The following is a 21,124-nucleotide window of genomic DNA, read 5'->3' on the forward strand; positions in this document are numbered from 1 at the left end:
AGCTGAGAGTCATTCTGACCTTTTCTGGGATGTCCCACAGACGAACGGTGCCGTCCTCAGCGGCGGAAAGAAAAACGTCTCTGGAAGGATGAGTGCCCAAACCCCATATAGGGCCGTCCATATGTCCGTTCACCAGAATGTTGCACGCTGCGTTCTTCTCTCCCACTTCAATGATCTCGGCGTTCCTGGTGCCGACCAGGATTTTACCCTGTAACAACCACAAGCAGAAATTACCAGAAAGCAGAGGATGACATTTAAATAACTGAATAATTTTTATTCGTGTTACCTTTCCTCTGCACACAGAACGGACACAGTCTATGATCTGTCCGGTTTCTAACCGAAAGGCTCTGCAGCGTTTCAACTCTTGGTCCCATAGCTTCAGAGCACCTCCTTCTTTTGATCTGGGGAAAAATCGCTGCATCCATCAGCTGATCAATATTAGAGAATACATTTTTACCTCAGTGGTGTATTATGCTACATACAGCGTTGGGAAAAAGAAACTTTCAAAAACGTTCAACACATTCATGGGAAAAACTAAGTGATTCAGTAGTTTGAAGAACTACCTTTAGCAGCAGTAACTAGAAGTCCTAGTAGTCCTCTTCCTTCTGACTATCAGTCTCTCACAACGCTGTGGAGGAATTCTGGTCAACTCTTAAGGTCCCACCACAGGAATTTAGCCAGGTTGATGTCTGGACATTAATTGGCCATCACAACACTCATTACGTCCCTTTTCAGCTGTTCTGTTGTAGACTTGCTGATGTGAGGATCCCAGCGTGGACCAAGCTTCAGACAGATGGGGTCATGTACTCTCTAGGATTCTTTGGTGTACAGAGGAGTTGATGTTCGACTCAGTGACTGGAATTTGCATGGTTCTTGTGTCGGAACCAAAACATGCCCAAATCACCACCCCTCCACCAGCGTGCTTGACAGGTGGTTTGATATGCTGTGATTGTTTTCTTCCAAACATTGTGTTGTTCGTTATGGTCACATATCTCAAGTTTGGTCTTCCTTGTCCAAAGGACATTGTTCCCAGATCAGTTCTTTAACTGGTGACTTTTTTAGAACCAAGTCATGTTACAATTTTCTCTATAGGAAAACAGGCCTTCTCCTGAAAACCAGTCAAATAAGCCATACTTGTTCAGACTTTTTCTAATTTTCCATTTATGAACCTAAATATTTGTGATGTTAACTGAGGCCTGCAGACTCTGAGACTGAACTCTTGGGGTTTTTGTTTTTTCTCCTAATATCTGACCTTGGGGTGAATCTTTTGGGATGTTTAAAGATGTGGAAAGATTGGTGTCTTTATTAAATGTTTTTCTCTTATAATTAACATTTAAATAGACATACAACTGAGAAAAAGGAAAAAGGTCCTATGACTCTTTCCAGATTGGACTGGTAGCTATAATTTCCTCTCTAAGGTCTTGACGGTATTTCCTCCTTGTTGTGCACCAGACTGTCAAAATTCATGTTTTAATAGAGGTGGCAACACTGGCACTGATCAATAGAAGAAAAACATTTGTTTGCCAGAACCTGGATGTTAAATTTCCTCTTAAATATGTAAGCTAGCAACAAGGTGTCTGTATTTATGCCCATGACTGTGCTGAATGTCATGAAAAATAGTCTTTTTACCACGACCCGTAGTTAACGCACACTTACGGTCTTTCTTTGCCTCCCGTGACAATAAGGCCGTCTCTCAGAGTGGTGTACATAGTGAACACGGGGCCCGTGTGAGCTTTGGCCACTATTCTTACCAAAATGTGTTCCTTCCACACACACACATCCCCACTTATGGTACCTGTAAATGTCAAGTTATTCTGAAAAGAAAACAAATCTGCACTAATCTAGTGGCCTAAGAGAGCAGAGAAAGCAATGCAAAAAACAGTTCACAGCATGTTCAAGTAGAGCTTTACAGATTCAGGAAACAGACAGTAACAATTTAGAGACTTTTATTCTTTTAAACAATTAGGCGTAATCAAATGCTGAAGTTGGCAACAGTTACTTACAGCTCCAAATGCTACAGACAACATGGTTTGCATCCGGGCATCCTCTATGGAGCTCAGCACACCTTTCTTGCTGAGCAAAGCTCGACCTGCTAACGTCCAGAATCGCACATGCTTAATGCCCACCGACACAAAGTGTGTGTCTGAGTCAGGACGAAACTCTGCCACAAAGATCCTCTGCGTGTGACCGACCCGACTGGCCACTTTGGCACCTGAGGTAACCAGAGGAGTGCAGCAGAAGTATTGTGACATAGTTAAAACCCGGGTAAAAAACAAATCTGAGGGGATCTTCTTCCTGGGTTACCTTCCTGCCACTTCCAGATGGTGACAGTGTGCTCAGGGTCCAGACCCACAGACAGCAGGAGTCGTCCCGTGGCGCTGAAGCTGACGGAGCAGACGCCGCCGGCGTGGAAACAGCGCAGCACCGACAGTGTCTGCTTGGTCATGGCTTCCCACACATGGATGGAAGGAGACGTGGCTTAGGAACAGAAGGCATAAACAGATTAAATTATATATTTTTCTTTATCTCTATGGCTTTAATTATCTAATTTAGTTAAAATAAATGGAATGATTGTGGTTTTATTTGTGTATTGACTCATGCAAATTGCATCTTCAAAATCAAGTTAACTGACCATTAAATCGCAGATAACGTTCCTAAAGGATTTTCCTTCGTATTTAAGAGTTTCTTATGATTTTTGAAAATGTCTTACCTGACATGTCACCAGTATCACCTGTAAAAATAGAAAATGTGATTTATTTCAAAAATCACAAATTTTTTTCTGGAAGTATATGCTTTTGGAAATAAAATTTCTCAGCTTTTCTGCCACTTAATATTTGACAGCTTTTTGATTGTATGCAGTGCCTTGCAAAGTATAATACCCTTGAACAGTTTAATATTTTATCAGGATTTTATGTGAGAAATTAAAAGAAAGCAGCACATAATTGTGAGGAAAAGGAAAAATAAAATAGTTTTTATAAATAAACATTAGAAAAATTGTGTCTATTTGTATTCAGCCCCCTGAGTCAATACTTCGTAGAACCACCTTTCATTGCAGCTAAAGCTGCAAGTATGTAGGGAGGTTCTCAAGCAGTTTTGCATATCTAGAGACTGATGTTTTGTCCATTTTTGATGCTGCCACCACCATGTTTCCCCATGGGGATAGTGTTTTTGGGGCTATGTGGAGTTACAGACGTCAGGTGGTGAGAATAGGGAGCTGCTGGACATCTTCCTAACTAGTCCTGAAAAGGGGAACGCCACAGGGTTGTGTGTTCAGCCCGGCCTTCTTCACCCTCTTCACTGCTCTGCAATTTGCTTTACTAACACAGTTGTGAGGTTTGCAGATGATGCCACTGCCATGATGGGTCTCATATCGAACAATGATGAGACTTCCTATAGAGAGGACATCCAACACCTGACACACTGTTGCTTAGACAACAACTTTGTCGTAAACACCAGCAAGACCAAGGAGGTCATGTCAGATTTCAGGACCCCCATGAAGACAGAACAAGCTTCTCTCCTCATACGTGGGGTGGCGGGAGAGCGCATAGACAATATCAAGTTCCTGGGTATCCACATAAAATCTGTCCTGACCTGGTCGCTGAACACATTGCACCTACTCAGGAAGCTAAAACGGACTGGATTCTGTTCTCGGCTACTTGTGAACGTCTACAGAGCAACAATAGAAAGCATTCTCTGTCTTAGTATGACAGCATCTTGGCAGAAAGAACCTGGCCATGGTGGGGAAAACAGCACAGGGGATTGTGGGAAATCCACTCCCACATCTAGACATGGTATAAGCTGGACGAATCCAGAGGAAGGCCAGATGTATTGCTGCAGATCCCACCCACCCAGGCAGTGGACAGGGACATAAAAACACACAACACCAGACTGAGAGAGAGGTTCTTCCCCATAGCTGTGAAATCCACCTCACCCCCTGTTCTTCTGTTATATGAATGTATGATAGATATAAAGTTATTCAAGTGCTTTTTCTGATGTGATGTGAGTTACCAAACTAAATTTCATTATGTAACGTACTACATAATGACACTAAAGGATTCTTGACTCTTCCTGATTCTTGAATATGTGTTTTCTGCCGCATTTTGCGTGTAGGTCAAAAGTATGATCTCTTCTGACCAAAAAACCTTCCTCCACATGTTTGCTAACCAGACTTTTTCTAGCTTTCTTTCAACAACATTTTCTTCATATTTGGCCTCTTCCTTAGAATCCAAATATGTCAAAAGCACCACTGATGCTCATTTTGGCAACATATTATCCCAACTTTCTCTCTGACTTGTGCTGCTGTTTGTTCACAGATGTTCTTCAACAAACCTCTTAGGCCTTCACAGAGACAAGCTGAGATTACAAAACACAGGGCGAGGACTCTTTTTACTAATTAGGTTACTCCTGAATACATCTGGCTGCACTGAATTTTATTTAGGGGTGTCAGAGTAAAGGAGGCTGAATACAAATGCACTCTGCAATTTATATTTGTAAAATTGGTTAAGAACCATTTCTAATTTGCCTTTCCTGTCATAATTTCCATGTTTGTACATTTATTTAATCAAAAACCTACATGAGTTGTTTATTTTAGTCTGTGCAAAGAGAAAATTTTGCATTTCTCTCATTCTTTTGTTTTTTGTTTTAAAAAGTTGCACACCTGTACACCAGATTAACTGCATTATAAATTTATGTTAAATACTTTGAAAGGGTATCATAAGCACATTTAGAGCAAAAACACAAGAGGCTGACTTCTCACAAACATACCTACTTGGCCAGTTGCCACCACATTGGGGAATTTAGGATGTTGATTGATTGTCAGGCACAAAATGTCATCACTGTGTTCAACATAGAAACTTTGGCAGGCTGTAGGAAAACAAACAGAAGAAAAGAAAAAATTAAACCCAGTTTGTCGTTCAGTTCATCATATTCATCTCCTTGTGTCTCTAATGCCTTCTTACAGGTGGTCAGGTTGAGCACGATGCCAACTGAGGCCGTGTGGTAGATGATGTCCGCACCCTCGTTCAGGTAGTGGACGTTGTTGCGGCAGTCATTGCCACGGTAACCGAACACCAGCTCCAGGACCAGGTCCTGTGGGAGGAAAGAAGACAGTCTGAGAGTCAGAAAGGTTAACTCCATGACAACAGACATCCCTAGAGCCAGCTGACGGCCTCAGTGATTCAATTACAGCATCATCACAGCTCCCCCAGAGGATGCCTGGATGGAAAGCAAGCATGCTGCATCTTCAGCTGAAATATTAGCACTGCAGTAAGCTTTACTCTGCTTACATACAGCCCATCATGTGTGTGTCTGTATTAGTCAGCTGTGTTTTGGTGAGGCTGAGGAGAAGTTACCTCGATGGGTCTCTTCTTCTTGCCCACATTGTTGGTCTGCAGCTTCTCAGGCTGCGGCAGCGCTCTGCTGACAGGAGGCCTGAAACAGACAGCTAGGATGAGAGAGCTCCTCCAGCTCATGATGGCAATAATGAGGATCATAATGATGGTGGTTACTTTACACTGTATGAATTAGTCACTCTCACTCATTAACTTAACCACTTAAATGCTTCATATACAGTACTGCTCAAAGGCCTTGAGTCATTGTAGTGAATACAATATGTCGTAAATTATAAAGATACGAAATAAACAGGAAGTAAAGTGATGACTGGGACAGTTAAGATTCAAGGCTCTTATCTGTCAGTTGCACAGAGATACAGGGTAAAACATTAGTAAAATGGGTGGAGGGGGTGCTCTGTCTAAAACTTTAATTAATCTTTAAGATTAGCAATGTAACAAACAATGCTCAATTATTTCTCAAAAGTATTTATTTATTTTAGTTTAGCAAAGCTGAGACATGAGGAAAAACATTCAGAAACAGGCATTTTTCCCTCTTATCTCAGATATCTACACGAGAGCAGGAAATGATGATGATAATTACCTTGACCCTCTTCATGGCAGCAAAAACAAGGAAGAAAACAAAAATTAGAAACTTTTGCCCACTGCATTTATTCCTGACTGCTGGATACAAAAATAACAAAATTGTTGCTGCTCAGAACATGAACACCAACACAAATCAGCTCCGATGTGAAATAGCGACATGGCATTCGTCTGTTTCTGATTACTGCTGGCCAGAGGATGCTGCATGGAAAGCTGGCATCGTCAAGCGAAAAGAGGAAATGTGAAGATCAATCAGAGTGAAGCACAGGATGTCTTTCCCACAGTGTACTGTAAACACTGTAAAAAGATCAATGTGGGAAATACAGAAACAGGTTCTTCAAAAAGACTTAAAGAATGACAAATTTAGATTTTTAAATTGTTAATATTTCTTTTAAAATTTGATGTGTAGGTAAAGTCGGTCAGAGAATAAGAAATCCATATTAAATTCAATCTATTTTTATTACCGCATTTTTAAATCTGTTGTACTGAAATTTAAAAAGCATAAGTTTAATTGTCAGTTGTCAACCTTCTAGCCTGCATGCAAAACAATGTATGGAGCAAAACCAACACTGCCCACCATCCCTTCAGTAAAAAAAAAACTTTGGCAGCCTCATGCCGTGGAGATGCTTTTCTTTATGAGGGACAGGGAAACTGCTCAGAGTTGATGGGCAAATGAAGGGAGCCAAATCCAGGAAAATCCTGGAAGAGATCCAGTTAGAAGCAGCAAAAGACCGAAGACAGCAGTGGAGTGGAGGTTCACCTTCCACCAGCAGAACAACCCTTAACATCAGCCAGAGCTACAATGGAATGGTTTAGATCAAAGCAATATGGTAATGTGTCATAATGACCTAGTCAAAGTCCGAAACTAAATCTAAAGAATTTGTGGCAAGACTTGAAAATGTATGTTCACAAATTATCTCCGTCCTTTCTAACAGAGCTTGAGCTATTTTACGAAGAAGAATGGACCCAAAGCTATAATAATTACAACGTAAGGTGGTCTGACTCAGGAGGCCTGAATAAAAATGCATGCCAAACTTTTCCAATTCTTTGGGGTAGAGAAAAAAGGAACCATGTATGATGTTCCTTCAACTTTACAATGTTTTTTATTAATTGGCTTTCCAAAAAAACAAAATATATTGTGGCTGTAACATGACAAAATGCAGGAAAGAAACTCAGAAAGCCACTGTGAATCCACCTCAACTACAATCCATCTAGTTTGTTGTGCTGAGATTTAAAAAGCATAAATTCAAGCTTCAGTTGTGACCTTCAGTCGAATGTTTCCTGCCAATCAGACCCATCCAAAAACATCCAAGTTTTTTCTTTTGACCATTTTTTTAAAACTGTAAGTTGACTAAATAATTCAAACCATAAGCTTCAATGTGAAAAAAATATTTTCCTTTAGAATCAGCACATTACCAAAACTTACCTAACCACCCCTTGCCTTCATGTTGTAGAAAAGAGTGTAGCAGGATAATCAGAGATGGACAGCCAGTACAGGAAAGAAGAGCAGAAAAGGCAGAGTTGATTAAAAGGAGTGGGGGAAAGAAGAGAATTTACACAGGAAAAGAAATGTTGGAAAAAGGTAGGATTCTGTCCAGAGCAGCTGAGAAACCTCCATCACAGTTTTGGGTAAGAAAATACCTTTCGTCAATGGAGGGCTCCTTCATCTGCAGGTGGGGCTTCACCCCTGTCATTGGTCGCATGTTGGTAGATAAGGCCTTGATGGTGTAGTTGATCTCGTTCTCCCTGGTCACGTCACTGTCGTAACCTAATAAAAGACAAAAACGGCATCTTTAATGTAACAACAACACAGTCTGACTGTTTAAATTCTAAACGCGAGTTAGTTTCTTGCCTCCGTCATCCTCGCTCTCGATATCTGACTCCTCACTGTCACACAGCTTGAATTCTCGCAGGCCCTCAGGCTCGTGGGCCCAGATCATGAGGCAGGTGTCACTCCCACCAACTGTCACCAAACGGCTGTCGTCATGGGTCCACCGCACATTGGTAACATGCGTGCTATGTGCCACATAGCGTTTGAACTTTGCATACTTTCCCTGGAGGGAAAAACAACATCCTTTAAGCACTTGTGACATTAACACAACATTAGCATAATATTTGCACAAATCCAAGAGATGTTGTTAAAAGAAACAGCATTGATAAAGATGCACATTTATGGGTTGATCAAATGGGTTGGCTTTGGATTTTCATTTACAAGCAATAGACTACCAGATTTTCTTTTTAATGTAAAATGTTCAGGAATCTATTCCAAAGGGTTCCTTATGTCATGTACTTAATCAAAGCTCTAGGGCCTTTTGGAGCAGAAACAGCCCACATCATCACAGATACTCTACTGTACTTAACAGTGAAATGCTTTTCCACCCTAAACCAACGTGGAGTGATTGTTGAGAAACAGCTACATCTTCACTCCTTGCCCCTTATTGTTAACACCTGACCCTACATTTCTAAGGGGTTTGGATTAGCAGGCAGCTGCTCAGCCTGCAAATACACTCCCAAATACTTTCTCAGTTAGGCTGCTATAATGTATAGTGTGCTAATATATACATTATCACTGTTGTTATTTATTAATTAGTTAGAAAGTTTGCTATTTAATCAACCACGGTTAATAAACTTTCATACTTAATTATACTTGCAGCCTTTCTAAGTATCAGTTTAATTCAAGTATGTTTGAATATTAGTATATTTAAAGTGTGCTATTTTGGAGCAATTATATACTATGTAGAATTTTCTGTTAGCAACCTGGCAATATATTATCAAAACTGTAAATGCAACTTTGAATGTAATAAAGTATATTTGTTTTTACCCAGGTTGTATTTGGTATTTTATAACTGTTCCTCTTCAATAAGAAAAATAATGTCAACTGTAGTGTTGATAATTGTTTACATGTCAGATATGAGCATTTAAAATATTTTCACACATTAGCAGACGGTGAGAACTGATTATGTATCTGCTTTGTGACAGAGTGTCCCATTTAAATGCAAGACAGCTAACCACAACATGAATTAAGTGTTAAGGTGGAGAAGGTAGATCTTGTAGCAAAGGTTGACCCTAGGAAATTTAGTCTCACCTGACCGAAGCACATGGTTCCAGTTAATGTCCCAGTAGAGTTTAGCGGCTTTTTTTCTGGCATCATTCCCAATCAACTGGTTGGCATGTAAATAATCATCTCATGGTCGTTAGAGAGACTTTGCTATAGTTCTACAACAGGGAGCTCTGGAGATTATTTATCTCCCCTTACTGCCCTGCTCACTGTGTGAAGACAAACTTGGGTTCTCTCAGTGGCTAAGAGAGATAGGCCTCTGAGTCATGTCATATTTATACCCCAGTGAAACAAAAACCACTGATTACCAATTAGAAGTGCTGCAACTCTAAGATCATTGGAAAACCTATAAATTAGACGATGCTTCAGGAGGGTGCTAATAAGTGTAAAGGGCATATATAATTAAAAACTGTCTATTACCTTGACAGGGTATTTGAATAGCTTGATGTATCCTAAGTCATCTCCTGTTGCTAGAACCCTCCTGTCGTTGCTAAGGCAGGCAGCGGTCACCTCCGCGACCTCACTGATCACAGGCCAGACGCCTTCAACAGACGGCCCCAGGACACATGTCCATGAGCTCCAGTCGATTTTCTCCACCTGAAACAAGTTAGCAGAGATTTATTTACGAAGGCTGCCTTTCAACAAGAGCGTTCAGTGTCAGACAAACCGGAAGACACCTATCTGCACGCCCAGCGAACCGATAATAACAATAAAACTGTATTAGCGTTATATTGTAGATTTTACGGGGGTGTGGGTAAAGTCCCATCTTTTATACTGCAACATCGAAAACATTTAACCAGTCTCAAGGTAAATAAATGCAATATTTTGCAAAAGTATTGACACCCCTTAAACTCTTTCACATTCTGTCACATTTAACTACAGTTTTTTAGTGTATAATTTGGGTTTTATGTGATTGTGTTTTCAAACCCATGAAGCTCATCTGATCAAGTCTGCAGCACACTAAGGTAATGAATGTGAAGAGAAGATAAATGCCTAAGGAGGATGTGTCATTCTCCGCTGAGACTTGACCTAATAGCATCTATCATTTCTGACACATATTTTGTAAATGCGCCCCTCCGCTGTGCGCCTTTGCAAGGTGCCTGAATGCCATGATGCATTAACGCAAGACCACAAACACTATCCCACTTCCATGGCCTAAATTAGAACGATACTGGTGAAAAATGGGCCGTGTTAATGCTTCACTGCCCTTCGCTGAGTCTCGCCTGATCCCGAGGGGGAAAAGTGGGCTGGAGGCGCCACAGCCACAACTGCTCCTGCGTATATTCTCCTCCGCCCTGCTTACCTCGGAAGCAGGGATGGTCTGCCTCTTGCCACGAGGGGCTTCGAAAAAAAACTGCTCTTTCGCCGTCGTGTTGACCTGGAGTAGTTTTCCTGTGAATGAAAGAATCCAGAGGGACTTTTAATTTAATTTGTTTCTCTAACAAAGCAATAAAAACAGTGCTTTAGGAGTCCTGTTCACCTCTTTTGTCCCAGTCCAGATGGGTGATGTAGCTGAGGCATCCTTTGCACACTCCCACCCGTTTGCTGCTCATTACATTGTAAATATCCACAAAACTGTCTCCTGAGGCGACTGCGAGGTACTTCCCAGTTCCTGAACCAGTAAAACATAAAACGGTTAATTATTCTGTCGCTATCAGGCAAGAGTTTCTACACAAAGGCATATTTTTATGTGTTCTTCAAATAAAACTACCACATACAGTACAGAACAAAAGTTTGGACACACCTTCTCATTCAAAGAGTTTTCTTTATTTTCATGACTATGAATATTGTAGCTTCACACTGAAGGCATCAAAACTATGAATGTGGAATTATATACTGAACAAAAAAGTGTGAAACAACTGAAAATATGTCTTATATTCTAGGTTCTTCAAAGTAGCCACCTTTTTCTTTGATTACTGCTCCACACACTCTTGGCATTCTGTTGATGAGCTTCAAGAGGTAGTCACCTGAAATGGTTTTCCAACAGACTTGAAGGAGTTCCCAGAGATGCTTAGCACTTGTTGGCCCTTTTGCCTTCACTCTGCGGTCCAGCTCACCCCAAACCATCTCGATTGGGTTCAGGTCCGGTGACTGTGGAGGCCAGGTCCTCTGGCGCAGCACCACTCTCCTTCTTGGTCAAATAGCCCTTACACAGCCTGGAGGTGTGTTTGGGGTCATTGTCCTGTTGAAAAATAAATGTTGGTCCAACTAAACACAAACCGGATGGAATAGCATGCCGCTGCAAGATGCTGTGGTAGCCATGCTGGTTCAGTATGCCTTCAATTTTGAATAAATCCCCAACAGTGGCACCAGCAAAGCACCCCCACACCATCACACCTCCTCCTCCATGCTTCATGGTGGGAACCAGGCATGTAGAGTCCATCCGTTCACCTCTTCTGCGCCGCACAAAGACACGGTGTTTGGAACCAAAGATCTCAAACTTGGACTCATCAGACCAAAGCACAGATTTCCACTGGTCTAATGTCCATTCCTTGTGTTCTTTAGCCCAAACAAGTCTCTTCTGCTTGTTGCCTGTCCTCAGCAGTGGTTTCCTAGCAGCTATTTTACCATGAAGGCCTGATTCGCACAGTCTCCTCTTAACAGTTGTTCTAGAGATGTGTCTGCTGCTAGAACTCTGTGTGGCATTGACCTGTTCTCTAATCTGAGCTGCTGTTAACCTGCGATTTCTGAGGCTGGTGACTCGAATGAACTTATCGTCCGCAGCAGAGGTGACTCTTGGTCTTCCTTTCCTGGGGCGGTCCTCATGTGAGCCAGTTTCTTTGTAGAGCTTGATGGTTTTTGCGACTGCACTTGGGGACACTTTCAAAGTTTTCCCAATTGTTCGGACTGACTGACCTTCATTTCTTAAAGTAATGATGGCCACTCGTTTTTCTTTACTTAGCTGTTTTTTTCTTGCCATAATACAAATTCTAAGAGTCTATTCAGTAGGACTATCAGCTGTGTACTGTATCCAACTCCTGCACAACACAACTGATGGTCCCAACCCCATTTATAAGTCATGAAATCCCATTTATTAAACCTGACAAGGCACAGCTGTGAAGTGAAAATCATTTCAGGTGACTACCTCTTGAAGCTCATCAACAGAATGCCAAGAGTGTGTGGAGCAGTAATCAAAGCAAAAGGTGGCTACTTTGAAGAACCTAGAATATAAGACATATTTTCAGTTGTTTCACACTTTTTTGTTCAGTATATAATTCTACATGTGTTAATTCATAGTTTTGATGCCTTCAGTGTGAAGCTACAATATTCATAGTCATGAAAATAAAGAAAACTCTTTGAATGAGAAGGTGTGTCCAAACTTTAGGTCTGTACTGTATATGTTTCAGGGTAAACCAGAGGGTCACATACACTAATAACCGGCATGAAAGTCATATTAATTTGCCGGCTATAAATTATTAATTTGAACCATTCAACTTTAATGATTTTTAAAAATAAAGCTGAGTAAACAAGTTTGTTTTTTTGTGGATTTTCTCCCAGGGTTGAAATTGTACATGCAGACTCAGATATATACTCTTTAACATCCTAACCAATTTCCTCTGTTCTGAATTCACACTTTGGGTCAGTTTGTTGGAACTGGAACAGAATCAGGTAGACCAATAGAAAAATGATCCAAAATGCACAACCAAACAGGTCCTGGAATGAATAAAGCAGGCTAACAGGAAGCTACTAGAATGCCCCTCAGTCCTATTGAAATGTATTGACTATGCATATAAGTCGAGACCCTGAAAGCCAACTTGAATGAATTTGACCGGTTCTGTCAACAACAGTAGTCAATTATACAGCAAGAAATATGCCAGGAGCTTATTGATAGTTACACAAAGTGTGAGCTTTCTCTGCAATCCACCATGGTTCATTTAGCCCAATATTATTAGGAGTGTACAGTTGAATCCAAAATTGGTGGCACCCTCCGCTGATTTGGATTTAAAGTTATTTTTATTAAACCCTTAAGTTTGTTTCTGGTAGAAAATGAGACAGTGATCTCTCTAAAGACAATAAACTATTAATAGGAGTAGCAAATCTGAAAAGAAAAGAAATGCTAGCTGTTTGTATTTATATTTCAGTGAAAATGGCATTGGCATGTCTAAAACTATTTATACCCTTCTCAATAATCATTGCAAAAATCTTTATTGGCTTGCTCACCGGCTTTTTCATATTAAAATAAAACGATAACTTTAAACCTGAATCTGCCAGGGGGTGTGAATAATTTTGGGCGTGAATGAGTCGGTATGCATAAGTTGGAGTGTGGATTAGAGAAATTGTGGATTGTTTGTTGAGTAATTATTCCAAATTTTAGTCTTGGGCACACAGCTGTGTACTTTAACAAAAAATTATTATAATTTTAACAGTACTAACAGCCCATTTTGTATCCTGAGACTTTAACAGTTAGCTGTATAAGGAATCCATGGATTCTGCGTCAAGTAACAGGATCTCATTGAAGATTAAGTGACCAGACCAAAGAGAGTTTAGTTTCTTGCTCTCACTTTGTCAACCCCCACTGTTTCACATTCCCCTCATGTTGCTTCTCTGTCTGGCCTTGTTATAGAAAGCTATTAATTTGGGTCAGGCCTGCAGCAGTCTCTCCCCCCCTGACTCACAGTGGGAGGGGGAAAACATGTATACCTGCTGATATTCAGCACAGCCTCCAACATGCCGTAAACTCAGCTGCTCTGAAGGGCACTGTGATTTAAGAGGTCTATTTACATGCCAAAGGAGTTTTTTTCAGCTGGTAAAGAAATGCGTAGGTGAACCACCAACCTGGAGAGAATCTGATATCAGAGATGACATCCTTGCGGTGATGGAAGGACACCAGGTCCTCCAGGGTGTCCGCGTTCACGATCAGGAAACTGCCGTCATTCAGGCCCACTGCTAGAGCTTTGCCGTCAGGGGAGAAGCAGCAGCAACGGCCGCCTGCAGAGGACAGGGTGTCTGTTAAAGCCCTGAAACCAGCATATTCTCTGCCAGAAAAATATATTCATGCTTTGGTGTTTTTAAATGTGACAAACCTTTCCTGAGTTTGCGTACAGCCAGCATGCAGTGGCTGGGGGACAGGTCCCATATGCGCAGGGTTTTGTCATCGCTGACCGTGGCACAGAGAGGGAGGTGGGGATGAGTGGCCAGGCCCCACACCTCACCCTCCATATGACCCTGCAGATACATCCCAGAGAATACATATTTAATCTAGAAACACGCAATGAGGGAACCAAGGGGGCTAAAAGGGTAGAAGCAGTGATCTGCAGCCTACTCTGGCAATCTAACCTTTGACTTACTGTATAGCAATAGCAAAGTCTATCACTTATATTCTGATTCAACTAACATAGCTGCCCTTGCTCGCCTGTTACCTAGAGACCAGATTCAAGAGCAAATATAGTTTCTTGTCTCACATAAATTGATCCTGTCTGTTAAAATGGGCAGAGCACGAGCATTTGTTCTTCTTGTCCGCAGTCAAGGGGAATGGGAAGAACTTCCAGAACCACTTGACCAAATTAACAATTTCTTTATTGATTGACACTAATTCATCAGCATTTATGAGCATTGACTCTGAATCTCTATAGATTAGTTTGCACTAATATTATCCACCTGAAAACCACAGAACAGATATGCATTAAGGCTGTTGTTAAATGCACAAGCATGCTTTTTGTCCAGGTTATCTAATATAAACATGATTATTACAAATATATATTTAGTCTTTGGATCAGTTTAGGTTGCATATAAGATCTAATATTTATTTGTTTTGACATATGACTGGCAGAAAACTCTTACTGGTCCACAACACAACACATAGCAAGAATATTTTGTCATTTGCTTTCTGGTACACCTCCAAATTCAAAGCCTGATGTAACCTTCAGTAATATTCTGCAGTTCATTGCAAATTATTCACACCCCTTAAACTTTTTCACACTTAGTCACATACACAGATTATTTCCTTTTGGGTTTACTGGCTGTTCTGCTTTTGACTGGCTGAGCTGGCGCTGGCACTGAGAAAGCTCGGTCACCATTACTTTTAAGCCACAGTCTGGGAAAGTCTACCAACAGATGATCTGGGGACCTTATAGCTCTTGATGGACTGAAAGGGTGCACCAGTTCAGACAAATATGGTGATGCAATACAATTAAGACTCTTAAAAATAAGCACATTCTCCCACATGTTTGCTCAGTCCTCTACATGGCTTGCTGGAAACTTTAAACAGAACTTCTTATGGCTTCTGTCTTGCCACGTATCCATAATAGCCAGGTTTGTGAAGTGCACAACTAATAGTTGTCCTGTCAACATATTCTCCCTTTGACCCGTGAAGCTCTGCAGCTTCAAGCTTCTATACAACTTTATCTCTGACCTTTCTGTTGCGGTCATTGCTCATGGCCATATTGCAAACAGGACTTCTATGGCTTTCTTCCAACAATAGTGTTGTAAAATGGGAGTTTCTACTCTCTTTCCTCCCTGTCCACCACCAGGTCCGTTTCTCTCCAGTTCCGAGACCCAACCAGTAAAACCAGCAAAGGATTTACCTTGTGGAATAATGAGAAATGGTTAAATATAAAATCAAGATTTAATGCCAAAATGATCAGTGTACAGAGTATACAATTGAACAGATACAGAGTGACACTCACCTTCGGTACCGGGCCCCCCTCAGCCCATCTTAGGGATGAACCGAGAGGAGCAAAGAATGGAGTGTGAGTCCTGCTTTTATCTAGGCCTGTTCTTAACCCTCCTAAAGGATGTCATCCTCTTGTATCAGTTTATCCTTGACTATGTGTTGCGTCTTATGTGATATCAACAGTTATGTTGTGTAAGCTGTAGCAGTGAGCGGTGCTGCAGATAAGCAACAAGGGCAGATATATTTAATTAGGGCAGCAAAGAGATGATTAGAAAAGGCCACAGAATCATACATCCATAACAATAGCTTCCCCTAGGGTAGTCCTCCATGAAGGCCAGTTCTGTGAATTGCACCTATCCACAGACTCTCCTGTCTGACATGTGCAATTGTGCAGCTCCTCCACGGACCTTCTGGCTGCTTCTCCGATTAATGCTCCTCTCTTAGAAAACTGTTTCCTTTCACTTAACAATTATGCACTACTTTCTGTTGGTCTGTTACAAAAAAAAATCCTAATAAATACATTGAAGTTTATCGCTGTACTGTGACAGAAATACTTCAAAGGGTATGATTACTTTTGCAAGGTGCATCGTGTTTTTTTTGTTCTCCCACCTGGACGAGGAGAGTGATGGGGCCACTCTTGTCCACCTCCAAGATCTCGCCGTTCTTGGTCCCAACCAGGATGTGGCCGTGGCCGAGAGAAATGGCACGTATGGAGGGGTTGTCTTCCAACAGAAGCCCTGCGGAGGGGATAAATTATAGAAAAAAGTCCAAGGCCCTATCTTAAAGCCGAACAGCAACATGTGCAAAAAATCTTGAATGTTTTAAAGCATTTTGATAAAATGGTTGTGTTATGTAAACGGAGAGGATGAACGATCCAAGGACAGCGGAGGGTAATTGGGAACAGGATGACCTTTTTACCTTTGGAGCCTGGAGCTAGGACTGCTCTCTTTATAGCGTAGGTCTTCAGGCATCTCTCGAAAGTGTCATCCCACAGAGCTACTATACCATCCTTTCCACCAGTCACGAACCCCTACAGGGGAAAAAGTGTCACATTTAGAGCTGCAATACTACCAGTTTATTTGCACCTGCCACTGTCAGAGCATCTGTAAGAAGGCTCTACATACATGAAAAATAGAAAGCTAAATAGACATACGTCATGAATTAACATAAAGTCAAAAGAAAATTAAAATCCTTCCTTTGGCTCTGTAACTCACCTTTTCAAGAGCATGCATGCTAAAAACAGGACCGTCGTGAGCTTTGACGGTTTTCATAAGAAACATGTCTCTCCAGATGCAAATGTCCCCAGTGCATGTGCCTGAAAACACCATCTCCTCCGACCAACCGTACACAGCACACATCATCGTCTCCGTCTTCCCCATATTCCCCTTGCGTCCAATTAGACCACCACCTGAAAGAGAGCCAGTCAGTGAACTGGCTCTGAAATGTGTCAAAGCCAAGATAGAGTTTCTGCTTGTTAGAGTCTAATTCCAGTCTCACCAACTTTATGCCAAAACTTCATGTGTTTCACACCAGCGGTGATGAGCTTGTCAGGCAGGTAGGGATTTATTTTGATGACAAATATCTTGTCCTTACTCCCTCTGAAAAACAAGACACACACAAAAACTTAAAATATCATCCTTGTCATATATCCTCCAATATAGATATTGTTTAAGCATATTTCCTTGTCTTAAAACATCCACTAATTGCCAAAGTATTCATACTCCATGAATTGTTCTTACATTTTATCAGGTTGCAACCAAAGATTTCAATGTATTTTAGTGGGATTTTATGGGACAGAACAAAAAGTGATGCATAGATGTGAGTCAAAACCTTCTAGTGTCATCTTCCCATTACAGCTCCTACCAGCTTTGCAAATCTTACACTTTGATCTAAACCTTTTGATTATAGCTCTGACTCTATGCTTGTAGTTGTCCTGCTGGAAGGCAAACATCCGTCCCAGTTTCAAGTCTTCTGCAGCCTCCAACAGGTTTTCTGCCCAGGATAGCCCTGTATTTAGCTCCACCCATCTTCCCATCCACTGTGACCAGCCTCCCTATCCCTGCTTAAGAATTACATCTCCACAGCATGATGCTGCCACCACCCTGTGTCGCTGTTTCATTTTGGTTCTCATCTGACCTGGGTCCGTTCTTCTACATGTTTGCCCTCATATGGCTTGTGGCAAACTGCAAACGGGATCTCTCACTGCATTCTTATAATGATGGCTTTTTGCAGTTATGCTCTACTTAGAAAATCCCCCCAAAATAAATTGAAGTTTGTGGTTGTGACAAAGATGTGGAAATGTTCAAAGGGTGTGAATACTTTTGCAAGGTACTGTATTTTATGTGCATGTTTTTAATAAAAAATACATTTATTTAAGCTACCATGTACATATTATCCAGATAATTAACAGACAAAATAACTCACTGGTTTGAATGGCCTTTTATTCGTATGTCTGCCTTTCCCTGCAGCCTCTGTGTCTTATACCGCCTCCTCCTCACCCAGCTAAAGATGAGACAGTGATGCTGTACAAGCCAGCTCTGTCAAGCCTCATCTCCCTCTGTGCACCACACTGCGCTGCACAACCAGGGTCTGCAAAGGAGATTAGTGCTGCTCCAAGCTGTCCCTGAGGTATATTAGGAGCCTTGGGAACAACCTGCATTGCACTTGCTCTAAAGCAGCCAGGAGGGGAAATTTAAATTGATTGACTGAGCAACAAGGAAACAACTACTCATGTTCTATAGATATTTTGGCAGCTTTTCTGTACAGTTGCTTCTGGTACATGCTTCCTGATTTTTTTAATTTTGCAGTAAAACAGAGAGTTATGAGCTAACCGAACACATCAAGCTTTAACGAAATTTATAATTCAAGGCTGGTAAAATAAAAGTGTGGTGAATACGTCCAATTTCTGCTTGCATGTATTGTTTACATCGAGGGTAAACTTTAGGTGGAACCAGCATTTACAACATTGCCTTTACTAGAAAAAAAAAGCCTGCCTGTCACACACCTATTGATACAGTGTTGAAACATGTATTTTTATGACCTCTTAACTGTCCTTTTACAGATTTATTCTGCTTTTCTGTCACACTTAAATGTTTCCGAACAGAGTAAATACGACACAATTTTAAAATGATTTTATCTATTAAGGGAAAAAGGCTAACCAAGCCAGCCTGCCCAATGTTAAAAAGTAATTGTTCCCTGATCCTGGTCACTGGTGGTGCCACCCTTGGTGGGGACAGCTGCCATCCAGTGTTTATTATAACCAGAAAATGATTCCTGTACCTTCTTTTTTGTTGTTCTCAAGACATTCAGAGGTGAGCTTCATATTGTTGTCCTGCTGCCAACCCCTGGAGTGCTCGAGCTTTAGGTCATGATGGCCTGACATTCTTCTTCATGGTTTTCTACCAGAGAACAGAATTAAACGCCAAGTTGTCCAGATCCTGAAGAAGCAAAGCATCCCGTGACCATTACACAGCCACTGTGTTCCACTGTTGGTAGCGTGTTTTTCTCAAGTGCCGTGTTGGTTTTATGCCAGATGTAACGGGATCCAACGCTTCCAAAAACTCTGCTTTTGTTTCGTTAATCCACAGAATATTTTCCTAAAAGTCTTGGGGATGATTAAGATATTTGTTTGGCTAATTTAAGACAAGCCTTTGTGTTCCTTTAAGTCAAGCAGTGGTTTTCCCTCTAAACTCCCTAATGGATGCCAGTCTCTGTTTTATTGTTGAATCCTAATCACGGCAAGTGAAGCCTGCAGTGGTTTAGATGTTGTTCTGGGTTCTTCTGACTCCTGGATGAGTCACTGATGTGCACTTGGAGAAATGTTGGTTGGTCGGCCACTCCTGGTAGGGTTCACCACCACTGTCCCATGTTTCCTCCATTTGTGGATCAAGATTCTCACTGTGGTTCGCTGGAGTCCCAGACATTTAACATGGCTTTGTAACCCTTTCCAGAGTTTTTCAAGTGTTCTTGATTTTTTTTTAGATCAGGACATAACAGTTTTAACCTGTTTTGTGACGTCAGACACACTAAATAAGTGATTTCTTGATTCCATAGGTCTGGCAGTAACCCACCCAGAATATGGGAAGTGAAACTGAGCACAGTTAATTCATGATTTAACAAGGGGAGCGATTACTTTTTCACATACTTGCAGGTTGGTTTGAATATAAAAAATAAATAAATAAATTAAACTATCATTTAAAAACTGAATATTTACTGTTATTATACTTGTCTGATATTAAAATTAGTTTTGACAGTCTGAAGTGTCTATGTGACAAAAGCAAAATAAAGAAATCTGTAAGGGGGTGAGTACTTTTTCACAACACTATGTTCCTGATCTACTAAAGGTTTATATAAAAACACGTGCAAACCTGTAAAGCTGCTCTACTACTGAGGTGCACCAAGAATTGTCAGAAATAAAAATAGTAGAGACATGTCGTCTATCCAACAATGCCATTTTTGAGGGATGATTTGGAGCAAGACACAAATAGAAGCAATGAACGCTGCATGTTCTTGCATCTGGATAATTCTAGCGCACCGTCACTCGGTGCGATCGTACTGGAGGAGCGCTTCTGGAGCATAGAAAAGGTAGTGCTGATTATAGTTGTCTGCTGCATTTTCCACAGCATATTCAAAATGCCATGAATGTGGGGGGAAAGAAGACGTCAGCAGATTAATGCAGCAGGACTGCAGACATGGCCCAGTTTGATCCATAGCCATTTCTCTTGAGCCATTCGAGCTATGCTTTTTCTTAGTAGATTACCCACAACACGCCCACTAACAGCATGTGCGACCTTTTTTTAAACACATACAATTCAGTGCTCCTTATTTTGGATCTTAGTGTATCAGAACCTACATGTGATATTTTTTTTACTTTTACTTTAAACCCATTTGCAAAAGGACACAATTTTGCCTCATTTGTCTCTTTGCAAAGAAAAGGTTTGACTGACTCCTTACTCGAGTTTCATTTTGATTATGTATCTAAAGAAAAGACCCTGGAGCAAACTCCTACTGTAACCATTCAGCAGGGTTTAGTATCACACTTGTGGAACCTCGTAATATAGAAAGAAATTCACTTTCTATCTTCTCCTTTTAATCAGCTTTCAGCTGCAAAATGGCTTCAATTTAACTCTCATCTATAAATGTCCATATTTAAGTAAGTCCCACTCAGCTGAATTAACAGTGAGGTAGGTCGAACCAGGCTGCAGGATCGACCTTGTGATGTAGCTGCACCAAACTAACCGCATGGCAGAGAGCTTCTCCCCCTTCCTCCAGTCCCACAGCACAATGGTGTGGTTGTCGTCCAGGCCGACCGAGGCCAGACGTTTGCCATCCGCTGTGGATGGAAAAAAGAAAATCATTAAGCACATTAATGCTGAGAAAGCCAGTCCTCACTTTGCTCCACAAAGTTTGGTTCTTATTAGTAAGATAAAAGGCCCCCCATCGGTTTGATGTGCAGCAGGCTGTTCACTGATCTCTGCCACGCTTCTATCTGGGCCTAATTAAAGACAGAGAGATGAGGAGCTC

General features: G+C 41.2%; 1 protein-coding gene across 1 annotated transcript in view; it reads right to left on the bottom strand.

Moving 5' to 3' along the window:
- Nucleotides 1-21,124, bottom strand: part of eml5 (EMAP like 5) — a 55,349-nt gene that overhangs the window by 4,654 nt on the left and 29,571 nt on the right. The window contains exons 16-38 of the mRNA XM_047345115.1: nt 20,840-20,933; nt 17,099-17,199; nt 16,816-17,009; nt 16,520-16,631; nt 16,211-16,338; nt 14,013-14,154; nt 13,765-13,917; nt 10,469-10,600; nt 10,292-10,380; nt 9,409-9,585; nt 7,783-7,984; nt 7,572-7,698; nt 7,357-7,371; nt 5,932-5,940; nt 5,352-5,430; nt 4,959-5,088; nt 4,765-4,863; nt 2,711-2,731; nt 2,305-2,478; nt 2,004-2,212; nt 1,657-1,814; nt 287-401; nt 20-208 (exon numbers count right to left, since the gene is read on the bottom strand). Of these exons, the coding sequence (XP_047201071.1) occupies nt 20-208; nt 287-401; nt 1,657-1,814; nt 2,004-2,212; nt 2,305-2,478; nt 2,711-2,731; nt 4,765-4,863; nt 4,959-5,088; nt 5,352-5,430; nt 5,932-5,940; nt 7,357-7,371; nt 7,572-7,698; nt 7,783-7,984; nt 9,409-9,585; nt 10,292-10,380; nt 10,469-10,600; nt 13,765-13,917; nt 14,013-14,154; nt 16,211-16,338; nt 16,520-16,631; nt 16,816-17,009; nt 17,099-17,199; nt 20,840-20,933 (2,849 nt within the window). The remainder of the gene's footprint in view (nt 1-19; nt 209-286; nt 402-1,656; nt 1,815-2,003; nt 2,213-2,304; nt 2,479-2,710; nt 2,732-4,764; nt 4,864-4,958; nt 5,089-5,351; nt 5,431-5,931; nt 5,941-7,356; nt 7,372-7,571; nt 7,699-7,782; nt 7,985-9,408; nt 9,586-10,291; nt 10,381-10,468; nt 10,601-13,764; nt 13,918-14,012; nt 14,155-16,210; nt 16,339-16,519; nt 16,632-16,815; nt 17,010-17,098; nt 17,200-20,839; nt 20,934-21,124) is intronic.

Source organism: Girardinichthys multiradiatus, chromosome 19 (assembly GCF_021462225.1).
Source record: "Girardinichthys multiradiatus isolate DD_20200921_A chromosome 19, DD_fGirMul_XY1, whole genome shotgun sequence".
Lineage (NCBI taxonomy): Eukaryota > Metazoa > Chordata > Actinopteri > Cyprinodontiformes > Goodeidae > Girardinichthys > Girardinichthys multiradiatus.